At 36.9% G+C, this 25,629-nt stretch overlaps 1 protein-coding gene across 1 annotated transcript in view; it reads right to left on the bottom strand.

The window, feature by feature from the left end:
• The window catches only part of NKAIN2 (sodium/potassium transporting ATPase interacting 2), a 1,029,637-nt gene that overhangs the window by 163,036 nt on the left and 840,972 nt on the right, over positions 1–25,629 (bottom strand). The window contains exon 4 of the mRNA XM_001107707.5: positions 6,404–6,604. Within this exon, the coding sequence (XP_001107707.3) occupies positions 6,404–6,604 (201 nt within the window). The remainder of the gene's footprint in view (positions 1–6,403; positions 6,605–25,629) is intronic.

Genomic DNA, 25,629 nt, shown 5'->3' with positions numbered 1-25,629 from the left:
TGGCTTGCGCCTGTAATCCCAGCTACTCAGGAGTCTGAGGTGGAAGGATCACTTGAGCCCAGAAGGTGGAGGATACAGCGAGCTGAGATCGTGTCACTGCACTCCAGCCTGGGCAACAGAGCGAGCCCCTGTCTCAAAAAAAAAAAAAGAAAAGAAAAGAAAAAAAAAAAATCCTTTCTTCCCTATACTTTTCCATCTCTCCAAATCAGCTTCATTGGGTTTCATTTTTACTCCTCCTTTCATCTGTTCAGAACCATTCCTCTCTGAGGAATATTGTATTTGTTTGTTTCTTTTATTTTTATTATTATTATTATTATTATTATACTTTAAGTTCTAGGATACATGTGCACAATGTGCAGGTTTGTTACATATGTATACCTGTGCCATGTTTGTGTGCTGCACCCATCAACTCATCAGCACCCATCAACTCGTCATTTACATCAGGTATAACTCCCAATGCCATCCCTCCTTCCTCTCCCCTCCCCATAATAGACCCTGGTGTGTGATGTTCCCCTTCCAGAGTCCAAGTGATCTCACTGTTCAATTCCCACCTATCAGTGAGAACATGCGGTGTTTGGTTTTCTGTTCTTGCGATAGTTTGCTGAGAATGATGGTTTCCAGCTGCATCCATGTACCTACAAAGGACACGAACTCATCCTTTTTTATGGCTGCATAGTATTCCATGGTATATATGTGCCACATTTTCTTAATCCAGTCTGTCACTGATGGACATTTGGGTTGATTCCAAGTTCTTTGCTATTGTGAATAGTGCCACAGTAAACATACATATGCATGTGTCTTTATAGCAGCATGATTTATAATCCTTTGGTTATATGCCCAGTAATGGAATAGCTGGGTCATATGGTATTTTTAGTTCTAGATCCTTGAGGAATCGCCATACTGTTTTCCACAATGGTTGAACTAGTTTACAGTCCCACCAACAGTGTAAAAGTGTTCCTATTTCTCCACATCCTCTCCAGCACCTGTTGTTTCCTGACTTTTCAATGATTGCCATTCTACCTGGTGTGACATGGTATCTCATTGTGGTTTTGATTTCCATTTCTCTGATGGCCAGTGATGATGAGCATTTTTTCATGTGTCTGTTGGCTGTATGCATTTTTTAATTCTAATAAATGTAACAAAGGATATTCCCATGGCCATGGCAACCACACCACTTCTGACGGCAGAGAAGCTAGGTATCAGCTCATACCATTTCCCATTCATCCCTTTTAAACCACACAAGTTCACAACTTAGATTTAACATGTAAAATGTGAATGGCCAATATCCTAGGTGACATGGAAGTCAGAATTCAAATCTTAATGATAAAATATTTGGGACTGTTTCCAGATTAAAAGAGGCATCAAACAGCAACATGCACAATAAGGCCACTTGCGTGCATACATCATACACATCAGCTATATCCAAAGAAACACCCATGTGCCATTCCCAACACAACCTCAAGTCCACTTGGATAAAGAGTTTCAAAGTTTGGAAAATTTCTTCACTAATGGTATCCCTCAGTAAGTCTGAGCCAGCCAAATGGCAAACATAAATTATTAACAACATAACTAAACACATCTGTGACTTTATTGACCCCAATGTATATATTTTATCTACATTTTTTTCTTCAATCTGTTGAAAAGTAAGTTTTACCATTGCATGAACTCTACAAAGTAGAGAGTTTTCTGAATAGGAAATAGATATAACTGAAGGAGAACTTGACTTTAAACTATATTTAGCTATGAACCAGGCAACAGGTATTAAAACGTTTTCTAACGTCATCCATGGCTTCGCTGCTCTAACTGTTACTAAGCCAACACTAATGGCTGTGGGAAAACAGCGTGTGTGTGCGTGTGTGTGTGTGTGTGTGTATAAAATAAATATACATATATGTTTTTTACCAATACCTTCTGCCAGTTGCCTAAAGAAAAAAATCATAGTCAACTTGCCATGAACTTAAAGTGTGTCAGAAGTAAAGGAAATAAAGTAGAGGAAATAAACACCAAAACAAGCAATTCGTTTGAAGTTCATATTAAATTTAGAAATACTGATTCTCTGGATGTGGTAAAGAGATATTAAGGCCCCCACCCAGATGATTTTTGGAATATTAACATATTTGAACATACATCGCTAGGTCAGCTACTGCAATACATGTTTCCTCTTAAATTGTTTTTAAAAAAATATTCTTTCTGCACATTTGTTTGTAAAACACACTCCCTTTTCATTGTTTTTATCACAGGAAGTTTTTTGGTTTTTGTTTTTTGTTTTTGAGACAGAATCTCGCTCTGTCGCCCAGGCTGGAGTGCTGTGGCGCGATCCCTGCTCACTGCAAGCTCCGCCTCCTGGGTTCACGCCATTCTTCTGCCTCAGCCTCCCGAGCAGCTGGGACTACAGGCGCCCGCCACCATGTTCCGGCTAAGTTTTTATATTTTTAGTAGAGACGGGGTTTCACGGTGCTACCCAGGATGGTCTCGATCTCCTGACCTCGTGATCCACCCGTCTCGGCCTCCCAAAGTGCTGGGATTACAGGCGCGAGCCACCGCGCCCAGGCAATCACAGGAAGTAAAGTTTAATATGTGCATAATAAATGTGAGACACATCCCTCTTCATTCCCCTCACCCGTGGCAGACATAGTTAATCAATCATGGCATCCTTTGCTGCTGAAGAACCCTGACTTTTTAGACTTTGGGAATCCATTACACATCAGCTGCTGCTGGCATTCAGGTTGAAGACTATTTCCCAACCTTGGTATGAGAGCATGTTCATTGTCCCTATTTATTAGCTAAAATATCTTAGGAAGAGCTTTCAACCTATTCTGCTGCCCTCAGAGGACTGTTACACAATCAAAAGATTTAATTCATGTGAACATATTTTATAATCCACACTGTTCCAATCACACATTGTCTGAAGGAATCCGATTAATTTTTTTGTAACGTGAACAATAATATCTCCGTAGTTGATCTCTTCCTTGGCTCTCCCCACATACATTTATTTTATCTATTTTGAAAATGTGGATTTTTTTATTTTTGGTTTTATTAAAACTGTGCACACCTGTATTCCTTTTGAATGTGCTATCTGATACTAACTAGAAGAAAATATGGCTGGAGAAGGAGAAAGCTCAAAATATCACACCTGGCTCATCATTATGGTGTTCTGGCAGTCTTTTCTGCACGGCTGGAAGCTGTGTGATTAATAGCCCCTCGTCCCAATTATATGGATATTATACTTGTCTTCCTTTGGCTGTAGATTGGAGATATCTTATGTATGTGTGATGCAAATGTGGGCTTTGTGAATGCTAATTTCAAAATCAGCCAGGAGTTGATTGGCAGAAAACCGAACAACAGGGTGACAGGCTTGCCAGGGTTCAGGAATCTGTGAAAGAAAGGCTGGCTGAGGGTGGAGAAAAAGAGCTGGAGAGATTTGGAGTTAATCAAGAGCAGTGGCTGAGAAAGCAGCAGTTTATGAAAGCAGATCTAAGTCAGATATCCTGGAAGAGAGGGCAGTTTCAAAGACTTGGATGAAAACAGTGAGAAGAGAAAGAGTTCAGCTGACTTTACAAAACTGCATGGAGCTAAGAAGTCAAGATTGTGCCTTAAACTGCATAAGCCATATTCTTTGTCTACCATATCCCCCAAATGTGCCTGTTTGCACCTGGTTTGTACTCTGGAGAACTTTGCTGTATATTTGACTGCGACATCCTCAAGGTCAGAGGTCCTGACACCTTTGCTTCTCTAGATGCCAGAAGGAGACAAGCACTCAGGAAGTTTACAGTAGACTGATTTAATGGGACATTTGATTGTCAAGGAGATGATCTGGGTAACAGAAAAGGGGAGGGACAGAGATTTAAGACACTATTTCATCAATTAATCATTACATCAGTGATCAGAATGAAGATAGGAAATGTTGTTTGCAGAGCAAGTTGTTCAAGATAAGCCCTTTTTCGTTTGCATTATAAAACTCAAGTTCAAATTTGCTAAGTTTTCTGTATAGCAGATGCATTCAACCCAAGGCTGGCTAGACAATAGCAAGCTCAAAAGTAGAAAATGTGTTGAAACTTCTCCAAGTAATGGCTTAGCTGTGCAGTTGCTAACTCTGGTGTTCCACAGCCAACACTGCAAAAGTAGTGCACCCCTGGAAAGAAGAACAGGTGGAAAGGGTAGAGGTAGAGATGTCACATCCTAGGGTGGTTTACTCAAACTATTCCTTCACTCCACTGGGGGGAATGCAGACAGGAGAAACAAGAGCCAGTAGCATGAAATATTGGTCACATCTGTTCTTAGGGATAACCCATCCATCTTCTTTGCACTCTAGCCACCTTGCTGTTACAGATGGTTTTTACTTAAGGAAAATTATTTTTTCTTTGGGTATGTGTGTCAACTTCAACATATGCCCCCATGTCCAAATGTATTTTTTTTAGCACATTACCTATGTGTCAGCATTTTATGTGGCATTTAATAAATCTGTGAATCTTGTTTACACACACATACACACACACAAACTAATTCAAATAACTCTCTAAATAGTCATACATAAATATCCATGCACATAAACTGTATCTTCACTTCATCCTTAAAATATAGGTGGAAGTTTTCCCAAATTTTGTGGGTCCAGTAAAGATAGGCAGTTCTACAGAAGGAACATTTTGTTTAAAACCTCCTTTTAACACATATATAAAGATATTTTATCTGACCCCAAATCCCAGATATATTTCACTTTTCTCATGTGATAATGGTTACTTGATTTAAATGGATTTTAAAGAATGAAATGGCTACTTCCATCCTATCAAATCTAACTTATTTCTACTTCAGGATAAGTAAAATAAGCACTTTTAGATTTAAAACTATTACAGAAGAGTTTGTTAATTGGAAGGAGTGTCTATGATTGAACATATTCAAGGGTTATTACTTAGTGCTTTAGCAAAGAACATAATTCCAATGTTCTGGACGTCATTTATCCTGATTTCCAAATAAACAGCCCTTCCTCTTTCATGTCCATTCTGTGATTGGGTGGGACTGTGTGACCAATTCTGCACAATGAACTGTGAACAATGAGCCTCTCCTTCCAAGCAGAAGCATGTGTCTGCCTATGTAGACCCTCCGCAGCTATTATTGCTCTCTGGCACGGCACGGCAACACATGATGATGGAGATACTGGCTACTCAACTAGCCTTGTTTCCTTAGTGACAGTGATCCATGGAGCCTCCTGCTGACACACAAGAAGAAATCTTTATGGCTTTTATTTACAGAGAATTTGGAAGTGTTTACTAACATAGCATACTTAGCTTCCTTAGTCTATCACAACGCACACACACACACACTCCATTAAAAATATAACAAGGATATATTAGTTATATCATCTAACACCCACACACTCACATAGTTTTTTAATGCCAGAAGAATTTGGTTTCTCTGAATTGTATGCCACTCTACCCAGAAACTATTATTTATTGTTATCCAAGAACTGTGAGTCAATATCATTTCCAAAATAATTAACTAAAGAGGTAAAAAGCAGATTCTACTTGCATCATTTGTTGCTAACAATTTTAATACTATGCACATCAATTGCACATCCGCATGAATCTAAGAAAAATATATGCAGTTCTACATTTAAGATCTGTAATGAATAAATGGATTCATGTGTCATAAAATTGCCCTAGGTTTATAAATCTCATGATATTATGCAGTTGGCCTTCTTGAGAAAGAGGTGTTTTAATTTATCTCTTTGTCATAGTAATACAATGTTAAATCATGTATTTTATATAAAATAGGCATATGTTGTACACATAAGTTATTTGTAAGTCCTACTGCCTCCTGGTAGAAGGATGGTTTTTTATTGGCACAGTACTATGAAACATGGAGGCATGAATATCTTAGAAGTAGAACCTGTAGAAAATGTGAATTTTTTTCTGGAAAAAAGTGGGAGATTAAAGGTGATGGATGGTGCCTGGGAGAAATCTACGAAGGAAGAAGGAGATAGGGCAAATGGAAAAGAGAAATCCCAGGGCTAGCAGCACAGCCAAAAGAAGCACTAGAAGAGGAAACAATTATTGAAATCTTATAATTTTAGGTATTGTAGAATGTTATGAAAAAATCGCTGATCATCCCTTCAGAATCCCTGGAAAAGTCTACCAAAAGTCAAGTAATCATATCTTGACTGATTGGATTTCCTAGGTAAAATGCTGATGATAACAAGGGTATTTACTAATTGCTGAAGAAAATCAGCACATTAAGTCCAGGGGATGCTTTGGTTTAACCTGACAATTTCCTGTTAAAAGTCGCATTAATGAGGAAAAAGCAAAAAGGCCACACTTTATCCACAGATTCCATTTGTGTGCACTCAGTTTGCACAGAAATAAAACAACCCCAGAGGCACTAGAAGGAGCGGTTGGCTGTCAACACTTACTGCGAGGACAATCTGGAGGGAACTATGAGCCACTTCTATGTACTGGTACTCCAGCAAACACCCTGAGACCGTGATGTAGCGATGGTCTTCTGGGGCCCAGTCTGGGGCCGGTGTCACTGACGTCACCGTACATCCTGGTCCATTCTCCATCCACCAAGATCGGTGCATTGATATATTAAAAGTCAGGATAAGGTCTGTTTCCTGCAAGAAGGCAATTTATAAAGATGAGAATTACTTTATAAATGTTAGTCAGCTTACTTGGGATTGACTTGCTTTGACTTGCCCATTTGGAAATGTGGGTTTGTTTGTTTGTTTTCCTCCCCCATACTGTATTTTACAGAAAGCAAGGACACAGCTAAAGTAATTATGCATCTGTGGATTCATCCTATTTATGAAGGTTTTTCCTGACTATCATAATATAGATCAAATTATTTTATTAGAGAAATTCCTAGTGATTTACATTACTAATGATTTATATTCATTATAACACTGAAGAGTCTTTACCTTTCAAGACTTGCATATATTACAAAGAGAATGATTTAAATTTTTATCAAGTGAAGTTCATGCTATTCTAAATCTGCTTTATTTTTTCTCTCAAAATGTTTACTTTTCACACATTTTAAATCTTAAAGCTATACTTCAATTCTGCAACATTTAACATAATATTGTGGCTAATGCTTGAATTTATAAGACCCTTACTTAAGAAAACATAAGATTACTTGCTTTTACTCCCTTCCTATTATTTGGGCAAATTAGTGTCTCTCCAATCTTACCAATTTTTGTGAAATCGGTCATAATATTTCTTAAGAATTAAGAAGTAAATATTTTTTAGGAAATATTATTATCAAATTCTTGCAGGGTAGAGATAATAAATCAACTATTTAGATGAAGTTCTAAACATGTTAGGTGATACACAGCTATAAATGGAATAAAATGGAATAAAAGTAGAGTTTTGCACTCAGAGAGCTTGCAATCACCTATGCCAACGTGGAGCTATCAATGGCACATGGGCAAATGTTGTCTTCTGGGGAAAGAACGGCTAAAGGAAATGTATCAAAGCATTTTATTATTCAGCAAGTCATGAAGAAAGATAAATTCTAAGAAAAAAAGTTCAGTTATGGGAAATTGCACTATATCAGTTTCAGTGATAGTTACGGCCACAATAGGTGCCAACTACTCACTCCACAGTGAAGTTCTGATGGACTAGGCAGACCCTGTATAGATAACGTCTTAAGTCATCGTTTGTGACATGGAGCCACACGCTCACATTGAACATATGGAAGGGTTGAGTTGAAATGGTCAGGGAATTTGGAGATTACAAGTGGAACTTCTTTGGAAAAAGGTGTGCTACGAGTGTCATCATCTCCATGGTGGTGGTTGGGTGGGGTGCGGGTGATCTCTCTTTTTTCGCAAGCCTGTTGAGAAAAGCTTCAAAGTATCTTTGGAACCTAGGAAACACAGCAGCTAGTGTCTGACTCAGGCCTGACCAATCTCAAAAGAGAGCCTGTGGCTAGAGTTACCTGCTAAGTGGTCAAACAAAAATTAGGCAATATGTGAAAGGAAAGTGCACTGCTACATATCATGGATCTAAAGTAATAGTTCTTGGTAGCAGATGTGAGCTGTCATGAGAGAGAGCTAACATGGGTTTTCTTCCGAGGATTTCCAAGAAGACCGGTGGGTAGGGGGGTAATGGCTGAATCTTGACCATCACCTATTCTTAGGGCATGAGGGAGGGAGTGTTAAAATATGGTAAGTATGGAAGAGACACCAACTAAATCATGTACCTACAGATGAGATATTTAATGCAATTGGGACTCTGAAAACCCCAGAAAAGTGTCTTGAGACACCTCTCAATTTCATTAGCCACCAAACTCTGTTAGTACCTAGACATCTCTCCTGCTCCCTTATGCCCTCTCCATTGTTATACTCCAAGCATGGTGGGGTCTGAGATCTCAGATAATAGTTGTGAGACACGGATGGGGTTAGTTAGTAAGGACCAAAGTGAAACACGAAGCATACAACTTTTCCCTACAGGAAAGAAGAAGTTTAATTTTGAATACAACTTGGATTTTTTATTACAATGTCAGACATATTCATTTCTGAACAGAGAATTCTTTGGAAACTATAGTGACTTTGGATAACTTTTTATTATCTGGAATAACCACAAAAGTAGGAGATCTCCTATTTATTTTATCCAATGGTAACAGAAGAATCAGGTCCATGGGGAGCCCTGCAGGGGAAATCATGAGAAAGGAATGTTTTTTATGTTATTTTTCTCAGAATCATGATCATTTAATGTTTGGTTACCAAAGCAAACTGGATAAATCCCCAGGGCCTAAGAGAAAAAAGAAAAGCTTTCAAAAAGGCAACCGACAAGAGACTAAACCGTGGGGGCAGCCAGGCTTGCACACCCCAGCAAGAACACAATCCAGTTCCCTAATTCCTGGTGATATCTAATATACATAGCTCAAGGTCTCGGTAAACCTCCCTCTCTCACAGGAAGTCAAGACCAACTATGAGATTCCATGAGAAACAATGGTAAGGAGGATTTTCTGAGACTTAGAACCTGGTTATTTGCATTATTGCTCCTCATCGGTTGAAGCAAAATTGTTTATCATACAAAGCGAGATGATTCAATAATCAACTATGCATGGGTTTATAGGGGGTAATCATAATTACAAACAGGGACTAGAGCCCAAAGCAGTGACAGTGAAAACATGCTTGTGAACTATTAGACATAGAAGTGATTCAGATAGGTAACTATGCCGTTATGCCCAGGACTGTCATGCATTTTGCAATGAAAGTCAGTTGTCCTTGGAAGTCCCTTAGTCCCAGCACACCAGGACAGTTAGTAACCATAGCTGCAGAGACAAGTTTTTAAAAAGCATTGATGTAAGTTGAGTTTGTTGGCCATTAGAGCTATGGTGTCAGAAGCGATCATTTATTTACTAATTATTTATATCCTAACTACTGCCCAAAAAAGAGTCTTGTCATAATAAAGCAAACATATACCATTAAAACAAGGGTAAAAAATAAGAGCCAAAAAAATGGAGATGATAGCTAGTGAGCCAGGAAACCAAGACATGAGTAAGTGCCTCACTTGGATACTCAATTCAGAACTGACTTGTTGGTAATAATGGAGACACAATGGGAACACAGCTATCATTATCTAAGAGAATGAAGAATACCATTGCCCCAAAAAAGACAATCTTTTCTTTCCTAATACTGATTTCTTAAGAGAAATTAACAATTGTATAAATATTTTTATACAAAATATTTATAATATACGGGATGGTATCTTTAGTTGATTTTTCTTCCATAATTTCAAGAATACTGGCAGAGAATTATGCTGGATTTAACAGACATCTGAACCATCTTTAGTTCCTCTTTCTAATACAGTAACCATATTAGTTTGCTAGGACTGCCATAACAGAGTATCACAAATAGGGGAGCTTAAGAAGAAACTTATTTTCTCACAGTTCTAGAGGCCAAAATTCTAAGATCCTGGTGTAAGTAAGGTTCTTTCAAAGGGCTTTTTGTGAAGAAGAATCCATTGCATGCCTCTGATGGTGTGCTGGTAATATTTGGCATTCTGTGGCTTGTAGAAGCATCACCCTAATCTCTGCTTTCATTTCACATGGCAACTTCCCCGGGTGCCAAGCTGTATCCAAATTTCCTTTTTTTAAAAAATAAGGACCCCAGTTGTATTGGCCTAGAGCCCACTTTAATGACCTCACTAAGTAGTTACATCTGAAATGATCCTATATCCACATGAAGTCACATTCTGAGGTACTGGGGGTTAGGCCATAAGCATGAGTTTAGGGGAGTGGGCACAATCCAACTGGTAACACTGAACTCTAATTTCTCTCTCTCTTTTTTATTTTATTTTTTGTTTCTCTAGAGGGTCAGTTCTGTTTTTTTTTTTCTTTTTTAAAATTTATTTACTTTTTTGGTATTTTCTCTTTTAATTTATGTTTGAGATTTCTAAAGATCATTTGAACCTATTGTCTGAATGACAAGTAAAATATTTTATTACTTCATACATTTATTTATGTGCTTTCTATATTATTTATTATTTAGAAAATCAATTAGCTACATATATTTTTAATAATTACATTTACCATAAAGTTATAGCCAAAAATAGCATTTCTTGTCCACAATCCTTTCCATTCCATAGTACCCTATTGAAAGGCAACCACTTTCATTTTTTATAACTGTTACTTTTAAGTATTTACTTTTGTTTTGTAAACATCATGCTCATTGACATTATTCATTTATCATGTAAGTATTATCTCCTATTTCTAGTATGAAATGTATGAAATAACATTTTTAGAAATATTCCCTTTCTATTTCCCACCATTCTGTATAATTTCTCTAAAATTTGGTTGTATGAATATTGCAAAATTTGCATTTCCCTGATGACATATGATGTTGAGACTATTTTCATATCCTTATTTGCCATCTGTTTATTTTCTACAGTGAGATGTCTGCTAAGATCTTTGGCCCATTTTTAAATTGGGTTGTTTGCTTTTTATCATTGAGTTTTAAGAGTTCTTTGCCTATTTTAGTCTTAAAAAGATAAAAATTATATTGTTAAAAATATAGATTAAAATATCATATATGGTAGTCTTTTATCATATATGTCTTTTGCAATATTTTATACCAGTCTATGGCTTGTCTTTTCATTCTTTTGATAATACCTTTCAGAGAGAAGTTTTTAAATTTTAACGGAGGACAGCTTGTTAATGCTTTTTTCCATGGATCATGCCTTTGGTGTCTTATTTCAAAAGTCATTGCCAAATCCAAGTTCATCTAGATTTTCTCCTGTGTCATTTTCTAGGAGCTTTATAGTTTTGCGTTTTACATTTAGGTCTTTGATCCATTTTTAGTTAATTTTTGTCATGGACACAAGGTTTGTGTCCAGTTTTTTTTTTTGTTTTTTTTTTTTTGTTTTTTTTTTTTGCATGTGGATGTGCAATTATTCCAGCACCATTTATTGAAAAGACTACCTGTGTTCCCCTTTGTATTACCTTTCCTCTTTGGCATAAAACAGTTGACCATATTTGTGTGGGTGGACTTCTAGGTTCTCTATTCTATTCCATTGATCTATTTGTCTCTTCTTTTGCCAATACCACACTGTTTTGGTTACTGTAACTTTATATTAACTCTTGAGAGCAGGTGTTATTGTTCCTCAGATTTTACCCCTTTCCTTCAACATAGTTTCGTCTATTCTGGGTCTTTCACCTCTCTACATATACTTTAGAATCAGTTTGCCAATATCCATAAAATTACTTGCTGGAACTTTGGGATTGTGATGAATCTATAGATCAAGCTGTTGTTAACTGAAATCTTGAAAATTTGGAATCTTTCTATACATAAACATTGAATTTCTCACCATTATTTAATTATTTGATTCCTTTTAACAGAATTTTGCAGTTTTTCTCATATAGATCTCATACACATATTGCTAGATTTTGCTGTAGTTTGAATGGATCCCCCAAAATTTTGTGTAGGAAACATCCCCCAATGCAGTACTGTTGGGAACTGAAGCCTAATGAGACGTGATTAGGTCATGAGGACTCCATGCTCAGCAATGGACTAATGCTGCTATGACTGGGGTGAGTGGGGGTTCATTATCATGCAAGTGGGTTTGTTATAAAAGGGCGAGCCTGGCCTCTTTTTCACTTCCTCTCTTGCACTCTCTGTGTCCTTCTACCTGGTGATGCCTTCTGTCATGTTATAACACAATAAGGACTTTGCTGGATGCCAGCCCCTTGATTTTGGACTGCCTGGCCTCCAGAATTGTGAGAAAATAAATTTTTATTTATTGTAAATTACCCAGTCTGGGGTATTTTGTCATAGTAGTCCAAAACAAACTAAGACAGAAAACTGGTACCTGAGGAGTTCAGTGGTACTATAACGAATTCCTGACAATGTGGAAATGATTGAGAACTGTGTAATGAGTAGAGACTGAAACAGTTTTGAAATGAATGCTAGAAAAAGCTTGTGTTGCTGTAATGGGGGATTAAGGATGATTCTGGTGACAACTCAGAAGAAGGAGAACTACAGGGAAAGTCTGAAACTTCATATAGATTACTTAAGTGGTTATGATAGGAATGCTGGTAGAAATATGGGCAGTACAGGCCATTCTGATGAGGTCTTAGATGGAGATGGGAAACATCTTATTGGAAACCGGAGTAAAGGCCATCCTTGTTATAAAGTGGCAGAGAACTTTGCTGAATTGTATCCTTCACCCAGGCTTTATGGAAGACAGAATTTAACAGTGATGAACCAGGATATCTGGCAGAAGAAATTTCTAAGCAAAATATTATAGGAGTTATGTGGCTTCTTTTAACTTCATACAGTAAAATCCAAGAAGAAATAAATTATTTAAAGACAAAACTAGATTTAAATAAAATGATTTAAAGGAAAACACACTTAGGGATTTAAAGGATTCTCAGCCTTGACCATCTGGTACAGAATAAAAGATCTTTTCAGGAGAGAAATCCAAGGGTGTGGCCAAGTACACATTTGATAAGGAGATCAGTATGGCTAGGAGAAAGGCAGGTGTTATTCATTAAGAAAATGGAAAATGATCCTGAAGGCATTTCTGTGATCTTTGAGGTTTTCCCTCTTATCATAGACCCAGAGCTATAGGAGGGCAGAATGATTTTGGGGGACAGGTCTAGGATGCCCTCCACAAGCTCCTTGACGAGGGCCACTTTGGGCCTCTGTTCCCTGTGTTTATAACTCTGTTCTGCACATTCAAGAAGCTCAGTCCTCCTTGTCTCCCACAGCTGTGGCTTAAGCAGCCTCAAGTACAGCTCGGGCCACTGTTCCTGAGGACTCAAGCAGTAAGCCTTGAAGCAATTATGTGGTGCTGGCTCTGCAGACGTGCCAAGTACATGAGCTATGGGGTTGTGGCAGCATCCACTAATTAAAGAATGTAGTAGGCAGCCTGAAGCCCAGGCAGAAACCTGCTTCAGGGGCAGTCACTAAGCAATGCTTAGTGGAACTGAGGTAGTGAGGCTACTGCAGAGAGTCCTCACTAGGGCAAGGCCTGCTGGAGCCACAGTAGTGGGGCTATCCCCAAGACCTCAGAACTGCAGACCTACCAGTCTGCAACATCCACCCAGAGAGCTGTAGTCATGACACCCTAATCTGTGAGAGCTGCTATACAAGCTAAGCCCAGCAAAGCAATTGAGGTGGGGCTGCCTAAAGCCTTGGGGGCCTAACTCCTACCTCAGTGTACTAAAAAGGCGGGACATAGGGTCAAAAAAGAGATTATTCTCCAGCTTTAAAATTTAATGTTGTTTGCCCTATTGGGTTTTGAACTTTATTGAGACAATTCACCCCTCTTTTCTTACCTATTTCGCCCTTTTGGAATGGGAATGTCCACCTTATGTCTGTCCCACCATTGTATTTTGGAAGGAGATAACTTGTTTTGATTTCATAGGCTTGAGCTAGAGGGAATTTGCCTTAGGAAGAATTATGCCTTGAGTCTCATCCATATCTGATTTAGATGAATCTCTCAACTTTGGACTTTTGAGTTGGTGCTAGAACAAGTTAAGACATTGGTGTTATTGAAATGGAATGAATATATTTTGCATGTGAGATGAGCATAGATTCTGGAGGGCCAGAAGTGCTATGGTTTGAATATGTCACCCCAAAATCATGTGAATTTAATACCCAGTGCAACAGTGTTGGGAGGTGGGCATAACAAGAGGTGATTAGGCCATGAGTACTCCACTGTCATGAATGGACTACTGTTGCCACCACGGGAGTGGGTTTGCTCCAGAAGGGTGAGTTTGGCCTTCTTTTTGTTCTCTTTCCTCTCACATCTCTCCCTTTCTTTTTGCCTTTCTGCCACATGATACCTTCTCCCTTATTAAGAGGCAGCATAAATGAGCAATTATAAATTTTATAAAATTATATATTACCCAGTCTGTAGTATTTTGTTACATCAGTATAAAATAGATGAAGACAAATTGATACCTACATATTTCCTTTTGTATGTGTGTGGTAATATAAATGGTATTGTGTTTTAAATTTCAAATTCTGATTGTTTACTGGTAGTACTTAGGAAACTAATTGGCTTTTGCATATTAACCTTGTATCCTGAAACTTTGCTGTAACTGCTTACTAGCTACAGGAGTATTTTGGGGGCCAATACCTGAAGATTTTCTACACAATCATTTTATCTGTGAGCAAAAATACTTGTATCGATTCCTTCCTAATCTGTGTAACTTTATTTCCTTCTCTTGTCTTGTCGTGTTAGCTACAACTTCCAGTAAAATATTAAGAGGTGTAGTGAGAGGGAATGCCCCTGCTTTGTTCCTGATCTTAGTAGAAAAATTTCCAGTTCTCACTTTTAGGATGTTAGCTATAGATTTTTTATAGGTGCTCTTTATCCAGTTGAGGAAATTTCTCTGTCTTAGTTTGCTGAGAGTTTTTATTTTTTATTTTTTATTTTTATCATGAATGGATGCTGGATTTTGACAAATGCTTTTTCTACATCTATTGATATGATGTATATCTATAGATATTCTAATTTTTCTTCTTCTTTAGTTTGTGGATGCGATGTATTACATGACTTAATTTTTGACTGTTGAGACAGCTTTGCATACCTGGGACAAATCAGTTTGTTGTGGTGTATAATTCTTTTTATATATTCTCTGATTCAATTTGCTATATTGAGTGTTATACATGTTATACGTTGAAAGTCTTTGCATCTATATTCATGAGGGATATTGGACTACAGTTTTCTTTTATTGTGTTGCCTTTGGTTTTGGTATTAGGGTTATGCTAGCATTATAGAATGTGTTACGAAGTTAGTGTCTCTGCTTCTATCTTCTGAAAAAGATGGTACAGAATTGGTATAATGTCTTCTTTACATGGCTGGTAGAATCCACCAGTGAACCTATCTGGGTCTGGTGCTTTCTGTTTTAAAAAGGTAATAATTGCTGATTCAATTTTTTAATAGATATAGGCCTACTCAATTTATCTACTTCTACCAGTTTTGTTAGACCACGTCTTTCAAAAATTGCTCCATTTTATCTTGGTTGTTAAATTTTTAGATATAGAATTGTTAACAATATACCATTATTATCCTTTCTTGTCCATGTCTCTGTAGTTATATTCCCGCTTTCATTTATAATATTAGTAATTCTTAACTTCCGTCTCGTGTTCTTAACCTGACTAAAGGCCTAATGATTTATTAAACATTTCAAAGAAGCAGTTTATAGTTTTGTTGGTTTTCACTACTGATTTCTTATTTTTAATTTTATTGATTTATTTTCTAATTTGTAGCATGTCTTTCCTTCTGCTTACTTTGGATTTACTTTGCTCTTTTTTTCCTAGAGTGATAAATTGGAAGATTACGTTATTGATCTTAGATTTTTTTAATATGCATTCAATGCTATAACTTTCTCTCAAAGCAGTGCTTTCACTACATTCTACAAAATTTAAAAAGTGGTATTTTAATTTCCATTTAGTTCAAAATCTTTTAAAATTGTCTTGAGATTTATTCTTGACCCATGTGCTATTTAGAATGTGTTGTTTAATCGCCATGTATTTTGGGATTTTCCAGTTATCTTTCTTTTTTGATTTCTTCACATTTTTGGGCATATTTTCATCATCTCTTTGTGGCATATCTATCACTAATTATTTTCAAACTGACCAATAGAACTGTAAGGATTCATTCAATATTAATTTCTACATGGTCCAATACTTCAGGGTCATTTAAAGCCTTTTTTGTTCGTTTGTTCTTTTTCAGGTGAACTATGACTTGAATCTTCCAGGCTCCTACTTCCGTCACACTCCATGCACTTGATGCACATAATTGAATGTGAGCCTTCGCCCAATATCATCAGTTCTCTTGTATGTTGAATCCCCAGTTTCCTGGATCTGACCAACATGACGTTAATGTTCCTATCAGCTCTACTAAACTTTAGACAGATTTCTTCCTCAATATGGGCCTCTGACCTCCCTTTTCTTAGAGCATTTACTTTAGACATTTTGCAATTAACAATTTTTTCTCCCTACCTTTGAGATGTAAATTTTCTACGACTCTTCTCAAGGATGTCAGAGATATCTCTTTGAAATGTAATTGTGAAAGAAGATAGCACCTCTATTTCAATCTCTGTAGGAGATTAGGAGCCTAACTCAGATAAGTGACAATTAGCAAACTCAGACGGCCTAAACACATTCACCAACCTCCCCACTAATGTACTCCACTGGTTCACTTCAGCATTTAATAATCCTGCTTTTCAGTGGAGCTGAGTTCAGTCTCTCTCTCTACTGCAATGATCTCCCCAGTTGCAACGGTCTTGAATAAAGTGTTCTTTGCTTGTTTTACTCGGAGATGATGTCAGTTCAATATTGAAGTCTCTCTTCCCTACTGCAGTAGTTCAAATAAAATCCATCTTGCCATTATTAACAAGTGTTGGTATAATTTCTCTTTAACATTTCTCATGTCTTTCTCTTAACTGGTTTCTTATCTTGTTTTGCAGAGCATGTTAGTCACTAGTTTCTTAAGTCTGATCAATGTGCCTTCATTCCATTTTTATATTAATTGACTGATATTTTGGATGGACACATATATATTGCTTGGTTAAATATGATTTTCTCTCAGAACCATGTGGAAATTTCTCCGTTTTCTTCTAGTTTCTATTTTTGCAGTTAAGAAGTCCAACATCATTTTGCTTCCCTACATTTAAAAAAAATGTAACCTGTTTCCATTCTTTCTTTCTTTTGGCAGTTTGCATCTTTTTTTTTTTTTAAAGTAATGATATATTTCCAAAACCACTGAAGAGTATAAAGGATATTATAATAATGTCATTATACCCATCACCCAGTTTGATTAAACCTTCCTTAGGCTATATTTGCTCGAAGTCTTTTTTTTTTTTTCTGAGACAGAGTCTCGCTCTGTCACCAGGCTAGAGTGCAGTGGTACAATCTTGGCTCACTAGACCCTCCACTTCCTGGGTTCAAGTGAGCACGTCTGGCTAATTTTTCTATTTTTACTAGAGACGGGGCTTCATTATGTTGGCTAGGCTGCTCTTGAACTCCTGACCTCAAGTGACCTGCCTGCCTTAGCCTCCCAAAGTGCTAGGATTACAGGTGTGAGCAACCATTCCCAGACTGAAGTCACTTTTAATATAATATTTTATATAATATAAATTATGCCTTTCTCTGTATTTCTCCTAAATATTACTTTCTTCACTTCTTCTTCGGGGATAATTACTATCATGATTTTAGCGTGTTCACATGACTTTTTTTTTTTTTTTTACAGTTTTCCTAAATATTAACATATCCATTAATAACATAAAATACTAGGGTTTTGTTTTTAGGTTTCAAAATGTATATATACTCTACACCTTATTTTGGTTTCCTTTCATATATTTGAGGTTTCTTGTTTTTTTTTTTTTTGTTCGTTTTTTTTTTGAGATGGAGTCTCCCTCTGTCACCCAAACTGGAGTGCAGCGGTGTGATCTCAGCTCATTACAACCTCTGCCTCCCGAGTTCAAGCGATTCTCCTGCCTCAGCCTCTGGAGTATCTTGGATTACAGGCATGCATCACCACGCCTGGCTAATTTTTGTATTTTTAGTAGAGATGAAGTTTCACCATGTTAGCCAGGCTGGTCTCAAACTCCTGGCCTCAACTGATCCACCCACCTTGGCCTCCCAAAGTGCTGGGATTACAGGCATGAGTCACTGCACCCAGCCTGAGGTTTCTTTATGTAGGAAATACGTTTAGCTCCAAGTTCTGAAATTCTCTAAAGGAAGTAACTGGGCGGGTTTTTTTTGTTGTTGCTGTTTTTCATTTATCTTGTAGAGCATCTGTGGACCTTTCAATACATGGGCCCTTTACTTATAGTCTAGAAAATATTATTGCATTATATCCTTAATTTTTCCCTCCCTTCCACTCTTTCTTTTACTACAAGAAATTCTGTTAGTCAGACATTTGACTTCCAGGACTGATCTCCCACCTTCTTTTCTTTCATACTGTTTATATTTCTCATTTCTCTTTACTCACTGAGATTTTCTTTGCCAAATCTTCCCAGTCTAATAATGAAGTATTTTAAAATTTTTAATGTTTTGAATTTCTAAGAGCTAATTATTCTCTAATTGTTCTTTTTATATAGCTATTCTTTTAATTGTGTCTTGGCTATAAGTTTTCTTAGTTCTCTGAATTATCAGAGTTTTAAAATTATATTTTCTACATTGCTTTTGCTTTATTCAAGTTACTCATCTTCACTAAATAAATAAATAAATAAATATTAAAAACAATTATTTCCTATGTGTCATAAACAATATTCCTGCCCTTATGAATGTTTGTTTTGGAATGGAGGAGATGGACAACAAATATATAAATATACCAAAATACCTGTGCAGTGATTAATATAATAAGGAAAATAAATTCAAGTAAAGAAATAGAATGACCAAGAACTGGGTGGGGATGAGCGAGTGGGTAACACTATTTTAGATGTAATGGTAAGGAAAGCTATCTCAGTATCTTACATGTGAACAGCAACCAGTGAATGAAGTAAAGAAGTGAACAGAGCAAAGATGAGAAAGAGCATTCCCAACAGTGGGAACAGCCAGTGAGGATGACTTAAAGATTTTCTATTATGTTTATTCTTATCTTTGACTTTCATGTTGGAGCCTTCCTTAAAAGTCTGGTGATCCCTGGTTGTCTTTTCATATTAAATAGGAGGAACTAAAACTCGATTGGTGCTTTGTTCTGCATTAGTGTGCTGGTCATTTGTTGTCTCTCACATAAGATGATGGGGCAGTGCCTTCCAAATGCTCTATCTATAGGAATCTGTTGGATTTTGCTTTGGGTCTGCAAGTCTTCTTATGATTAGGCAACAGACCACAGCATTTTGGGGCTGAACTGGGAAGGAGCTGGTGGTCTTGCTACATAGTAGAGAGTTTTTATTTTTTCAGTATGCTGATTTTAATTTAATTCTCTGTTTAGAAACTGCTGGTGCTGACCTGTGCCTCAAGAGGCTTGCCTGTTTTGGGGGAGAAGCGTGATGTAGAGATCATTGGAAGAGGCTAAGGCAAGCTACCTGTTCCTCAAACAGATTATTCAACCTATTCTAGTTTTTGGTTCTCTACCTCACACATTCCTTCCACTTCCAAATCCTGTTGTTAGAGGATGTTACCTGCCAAATTTGTACTTTGGAATCCTCCTCTGCATGTTCATAAGTTTTTGGGTTTTCCTTTCTGCTAACTCACTTGCCAATCCTCTATCTACTTTCAATTTTCTAAAAATTGCTGACACTTCTTGTCTCACTGTTGATTCTTTAACATCAATTTGTTGGTATTTTAGGATAAAATATAAGTGAGTGTATCTCTTCAACCAGCTATCATTAAATGGAAAATTTCTGGTATTATTTTATACTTTCATCTATTTTCCTGTAGACATTTAAACAGGAAGTCCCTGTGTGTATGTGCACATATGCAATGTTTTCACTACAAAATGGAAATTTCTTCCTGTAAAACAGACAACATAAAGGTAATCTTGAAGTCCCCTTTTAAATATAACAGGAATTCCTTGGTGTGATCTGAGCTATGTATATCAGCAAGTTATTTAATTCCTGTATGCTTTGTAATTTTCAGCTCAAAATTATGACTTTTGACACAAACCACAAATCTCAATGTCACAAAATAAGGTAGAAAACCACAAACAAGCTGGGCACGGTGACTCAAGCCTGTAATCCCAGCACTTTGAGGGGCCGAGGCGGGCGGATCACGAAGTAAGGAGATTGAGACCATCCTGGCTAACATAGTGAAACCCCGTCTCTACTAAACATATAAAAAGTTAGCAGGGCATGGTACCACAAGCCTGTAGTCCCAGCTACTCCAGAGGCTGAGACAGGAGAATCGCTTGAACCCGGGAGGTGGAGGTTGCAGTAAGCCGAGATCATGCCACTGCACTCCAACCTGGGCGATAGAGCGAGACTATGTCTCAAAAAAAAAAAAAAAAAAGAAAAGAAAACCGCAAACAAAATCTTTTACACTCTGGATGTATTCACAGGAAAAACATGAAAAAGGGACTCAGAATTGTTAAGATGATAAAACTTCTAAATCTAAAGAAGACTTTCGTAATTATATGTTCACATCAGCATAGTGATAAAAAATCTTGGTGTTAATTTATTTATTCATATCTGCTAGTAAATCTTCAAAAAGTTCAGATTAAAGGACCTCATTTTTGGTCATGTCATTTCTTCAAAATAACAGGGTCTGATGATGTGTTACATGAAAGCTGTTATTAGCACTAAAATTTGTTTCTGACAGGGCCTGTATGTATTCAGGTCAATGTAAGAAGCCTAATTGCTCAACAAATAATAAGCATTTGATTAAAAAAAAGTTGACAAGTAAATGAGAAAATGATACTAATGACATTTCAGAATTTCAAAAAAAACTGAAAATTTACTTTTCCAGCTTATGGTATTTGAAGAGCAAAGCACACATGTACATAACTGTTATGATAGTAAGTAATGGGGGCTAGATTGCAGAGATTTGAAGGTGGAGTGTGAAAGTGAGAAATTTTGAGTTGCAATTTAAAAATATGAAATATTTTCTTAGATTTCTGGAGTATTCTATTGCCTTCTTCTTTTAGAATAATATTAAAAATGGATAACTTCTTATTTCTAGGCCGTGTGGTTACTAAAAGGCTAGAAATGCACTTCTTACTAAATGGCAATAAGCCTAGAGTTATCAAGTTAGTTACACAAATATTAATAATTCCTATACCATATGTAAATCACCTTACCAGGCCATAATGATGTGATGTGAATCTATATAAGATAGCAAGATAGCATATATGACATCATGGGGCTATTTTCTCTTTTGGGAAACTAGGTATAAAAATAAAATATACCAATATAAGAAAGTATTTGATAAGTACTTAAGTGATGTGGACAATCTATGTCCAAGAATTCAAAGGGTATGGTGCCTGGGAACTCTAGCTGGAACCTGAAAGACTCAGGCTTAGATAGACCCACAACCAGGGGAAAAAAGACCATTTTAAGTAAAGTGGACCAATAATCAAAATTATAGAGCTACAACTTGTATTTCTAAGTAGCAATATGTAGCCTTATACTTATGAGATGGGATTTTGTTAGTAGTAGTATAAAATAGCATTGGAAAGATGAACTGGGGCTAGATTGAAGAGGGACCTAAGTGCCAATTCAATAAATCCTGTTTATTGAAAGGTTTTGAATGGTAAGAGACTGCAAGTGCCATTACATATGAGCCAAAAGGTATTACAATAAAACTAATCCTTCTCTTGTAGGATTGGGTGAGCTGTGCAGGAGACATGTGGGGCAACCAGTACAGGTGCTGTATTGAATAGTAGTCATAAGAAAGCTGGTAACACAGATGCTATTATTATAAATTCCTAGTGCTTAACCTTAATTACCCCCAGAATACTCTCGTGAGTTCCACAAGGATCCAGAGAGGCAGAAACCATGACCAGGAACAGTGCTTTTAATACTTTCAGAGCCAAGAATGGGACCAAGTCAGCATTCTCCATACCTTAAAACATATTTCTGTTGATGACATTAGAGGAATGCCAAGCAAGTACATTTAAGGGAAAAAAGCAAATGTTAACAAACAAAACATACCCTGGGAAGTATAAATATTTACTTTAACAAAACTATATGCATTTCATCTTTATGACTGAGATAAATAGGAAAATCCATGATGAATAACATCCCGTAATTAGCAAAAGATGCAGGAGATGAAATAGTGGGGGAGGCTGTATTTGACATCAAGAATCACATATTTTCATGAACTCTTATTTATTTACAATCAACATATACTGGATAAAATTTTAAATTATCATCAGAGAGCACTGTTCTGTATCGCACTGCCAATATCTACATGTGGACACTCATTCATAGAAAACCCTGAAAAATTCTTTAAAATTGTTATTATTCATGGCTTGTTTTCTGCTGGTGAATTTATCATTCTAACTCCAAATATAGCATTTTCTGGTGATACTTGCATAGATCTATGCAAATCCACTTCTACATGTAAAACTCCCAATGCTAAAGTTATCCTGGTAGCATATGAAAAGCAGTGAAAGCAAATTACATTGTTCGAGATGTGAGGAAGAACAGCGGAGAAAGTATGGTTTTGAGAAGATAAGCAAAATTACAAATGTGTTTTATTTAACCAGTTGAATGAAAGCTGTCTTTATAGAAATACAGCCCAGAACAGAAAAAAGTTTATATCTACCCACTCCAAAATTCAAACGTGTGAGTCATTCCACTATATTATGATGGGAGAGCAGATATATGCTCCTGTCCCTACTTTGTTTCATAGTCTTCAACTATGGGTAACTTTGGGATTTGGCTGATTATATGTCCTAATTCAATATTACACCATAGCTAGGGTTAACTCCAGCTCTTGGTTCCTGACATTAGTTATTCAGGAAAGATTTTAGAAAATATTTCTGTGAGCATGGAAAATTACAACCATCGCTCTAAAAACACATGAGTAAAGTCCAGTGGTATTTGCCTTTCTAAAAGCTAGTCTTTTGGCTGCATGCGGTGGCTCACACCTGTAAATGCAGCACTTTGGGAGGCTGAGGCAGGTGGATCACCTCGGGAGTTCAAGACCAGCCTGGCCAGCACGGTGAAATGCCGTCTCTACTAAAAATACAAAATAAAATAAAATCAATAAGCCTGGCATGGTGGTGCGCACCTATACTCCCAGCTACTCATGAGGCTGAAGCAGGAGAATCGCTTGAGCCCAGGAGGCAGAGGTTGCAGTGAGCTGAGACCTTGCCACTGCATTCCAGCCTGGGTGACAGAGACCATCTCAAAACAAAAACAAAAACAAAAAGCTAGTGTTTTAAAAACAAAACGTATTTCTTCTGATTATGTGGAAAGATTCACTGAAGATATAATGTAAAATATTTAAAGTTCATTGCTATTATATGTTTTAATTATTTCTTGCCTGAAAACAGGTTTCTCATGTCCATGTACCAACAAAGGCCATTATTTCACTTTTCCAAGTCTTATCCCAACTGCCTTCTTGGTCCAGATAAATGTTTTGTGTTGTCTGTCATTGGTCTATCCCTTTTGCATTCTGAGTATTGCTACAAATATTGCATTTTTGTGAAAGCCTCCTTATAACTTTCTATTAACATTCTGCATATCTCTCTTCTTTTGAATTAATACTTTGAGTTACCCCTTCTCAACAGCTTTTCCTGATTAATTCCATTCCTTTTCAAACCTCACAATATTAGACCTGGTACCTCTTTATATGTACAAATAGCAATATTGTCTTAGTCAGTTGCTTTTTACTTAAGGGTACAGGAACATGTTAAACCCAATACGTTCACAGTTCCTTCTCAAGAAGTGCACATCAACTCTCCCCTGGAGAAGAAACTTTGCTGCTAGAATACAAAGAATTTTGTTTTAAGGTGATCCTTGTAATGCACTGAAAGGTAAAAAAGGAAAAAAAAGGAAGAAACATGGAAGGAAAAAAGAAAGGAAGGATGAGAGGGAAGGAGGGAAGGATGGAAATGAAAAGAAAAAGTAGGAAACAGGGAAAAAAATTCAATGAGCAAGTCTCCATGATATGTTAAAGTTCATCGAACTTCCAGGCTCAAAAGTCTCAATTTTATTTTTCAACCTCTAAAGTTAGAACTCATCAGCTACGAGTGGGATCTAAGTTTGGCAAAATGAGTGTTCTCTCTTTCACACCTTTACTAGCAGATGCTAGAGGCAGAATTTTCTCAGCTGGTTACGATAATGAAAGATCAACTTCTCACTGACTTTATAGTTTTCGACGTACTGAATCCTTTTCAGGCAGAGCTTTTCCTGCTGTTTTCTCACTTTCCTGTTTGTTCCCTCCCCACAGGTATCTTTTCCCATATTGTGAGTGTTCCTTTCCCTAAGAGCTTTGAAAAGTTAGCTGCATTCACTCTAAAGGCTCAGTTTTCAATGAACAGGTTAAGTATTTCCAGAGATGTTACTGCCATTTAAGGACTCACCTGAGGCCACAATTTTACTAATTGTAACAGCATATTTATGTGAATTTTTCATTAGGGTGAAGGCACAGACATGCTGAAGATACTGAAGGCTTAGAGACATTTAAGGAACAAGGCAATGTCCTCCTCAATAGTTCCCCACCATTACTGCCAGTCACTATTGTCCCTGAATAGTAAAGCCACCCATCGTACTGTCATTATCATTTTTCAATAGTCAGAAATTATGACTCATATAGCATCTGTGCTTGGCTCCAAAAATTAGTTTTGCTTCTATTTTTGGTTGACACGTAATAATTGTATGTGTTTATAGGATACAGAGTGATATTTTGATTCATGTATCAAAAAATCAGAATAATTACCATATACATCACCTCAAATATTTATCCTTTCTTTTGTGTTGGAGACATTCAAAATCCTCTCTTCTAGCTATTTGAAAATATACAATAAACGATTGTTAACTAAATTCACCCTGCAATGCTATAGAACACTAAAATTTATTCCTCCCATATAGCTGTAAATTTTAATTCATTAAGCAACCTCTCCCTATCCTTCTTTCCCCTGAGTCACCTCAATGTCTAATAATTCCAACTCTTCTCTCCACTTCTATGAGATCAACTTATTTAGCTCACACATACGAGTGAGAACAAGTCGTATTTATCTTTTTGTGCTTGCCTTATTTCACTGCAAGCTCATCCATGTTTTCATGAATGATAAGGTTTCATTCTTTTTGTACTGAATAGTATTTCATTGTGTATATATACCTTTTTTTTTTTTTTTTTTTTTTTTTTAGACAGAGTCTCACTCTGTCGCCCAGGCTGGAATGCAGTGCTGCGATCTCGGCTCACTGCAACCTCTGCCTCCTGGGTTCAAGCAATTCTCCTGTCTCAGCCTCCAAAGTAGCTGGGACTACAGGCACACACCACAATGCCTGACTAATTTTTATATTTTTAGTAAAGATGGGCTTTCACTGTATTGGTCAGGCTGGTTTGGAACTCCTGACCTCACGTGATCCACTCACCTTGGCCTCCCAAAGTGCTGGGATTTACAGGCATGAGCCATCACATGCCCAGCCTATATATACCATATTTTCTTATCTATTAATCTTTTAATAGGCATTTAGGTTGATTCTATATCTCCACTATTGTGGATAGTACTGAAATAAACATGGGCGTGCAGATATCTCTTTGATATACTAATTTCCTTTCCTTTG

Source organism: Macaca mulatta, chromosome 4, assembly GCF_049350105.2.
Source record: "Macaca mulatta isolate MMU2019108-1 chromosome 4, T2T-MMU8v2.0, whole genome shotgun sequence".
NCBI lineage: Eukaryota > Metazoa > Chordata > Mammalia > Primates > Cercopithecidae > Macaca > Macaca mulatta.
This window is presented reverse-complemented; position numbering and strand designations above follow the sequence as displayed.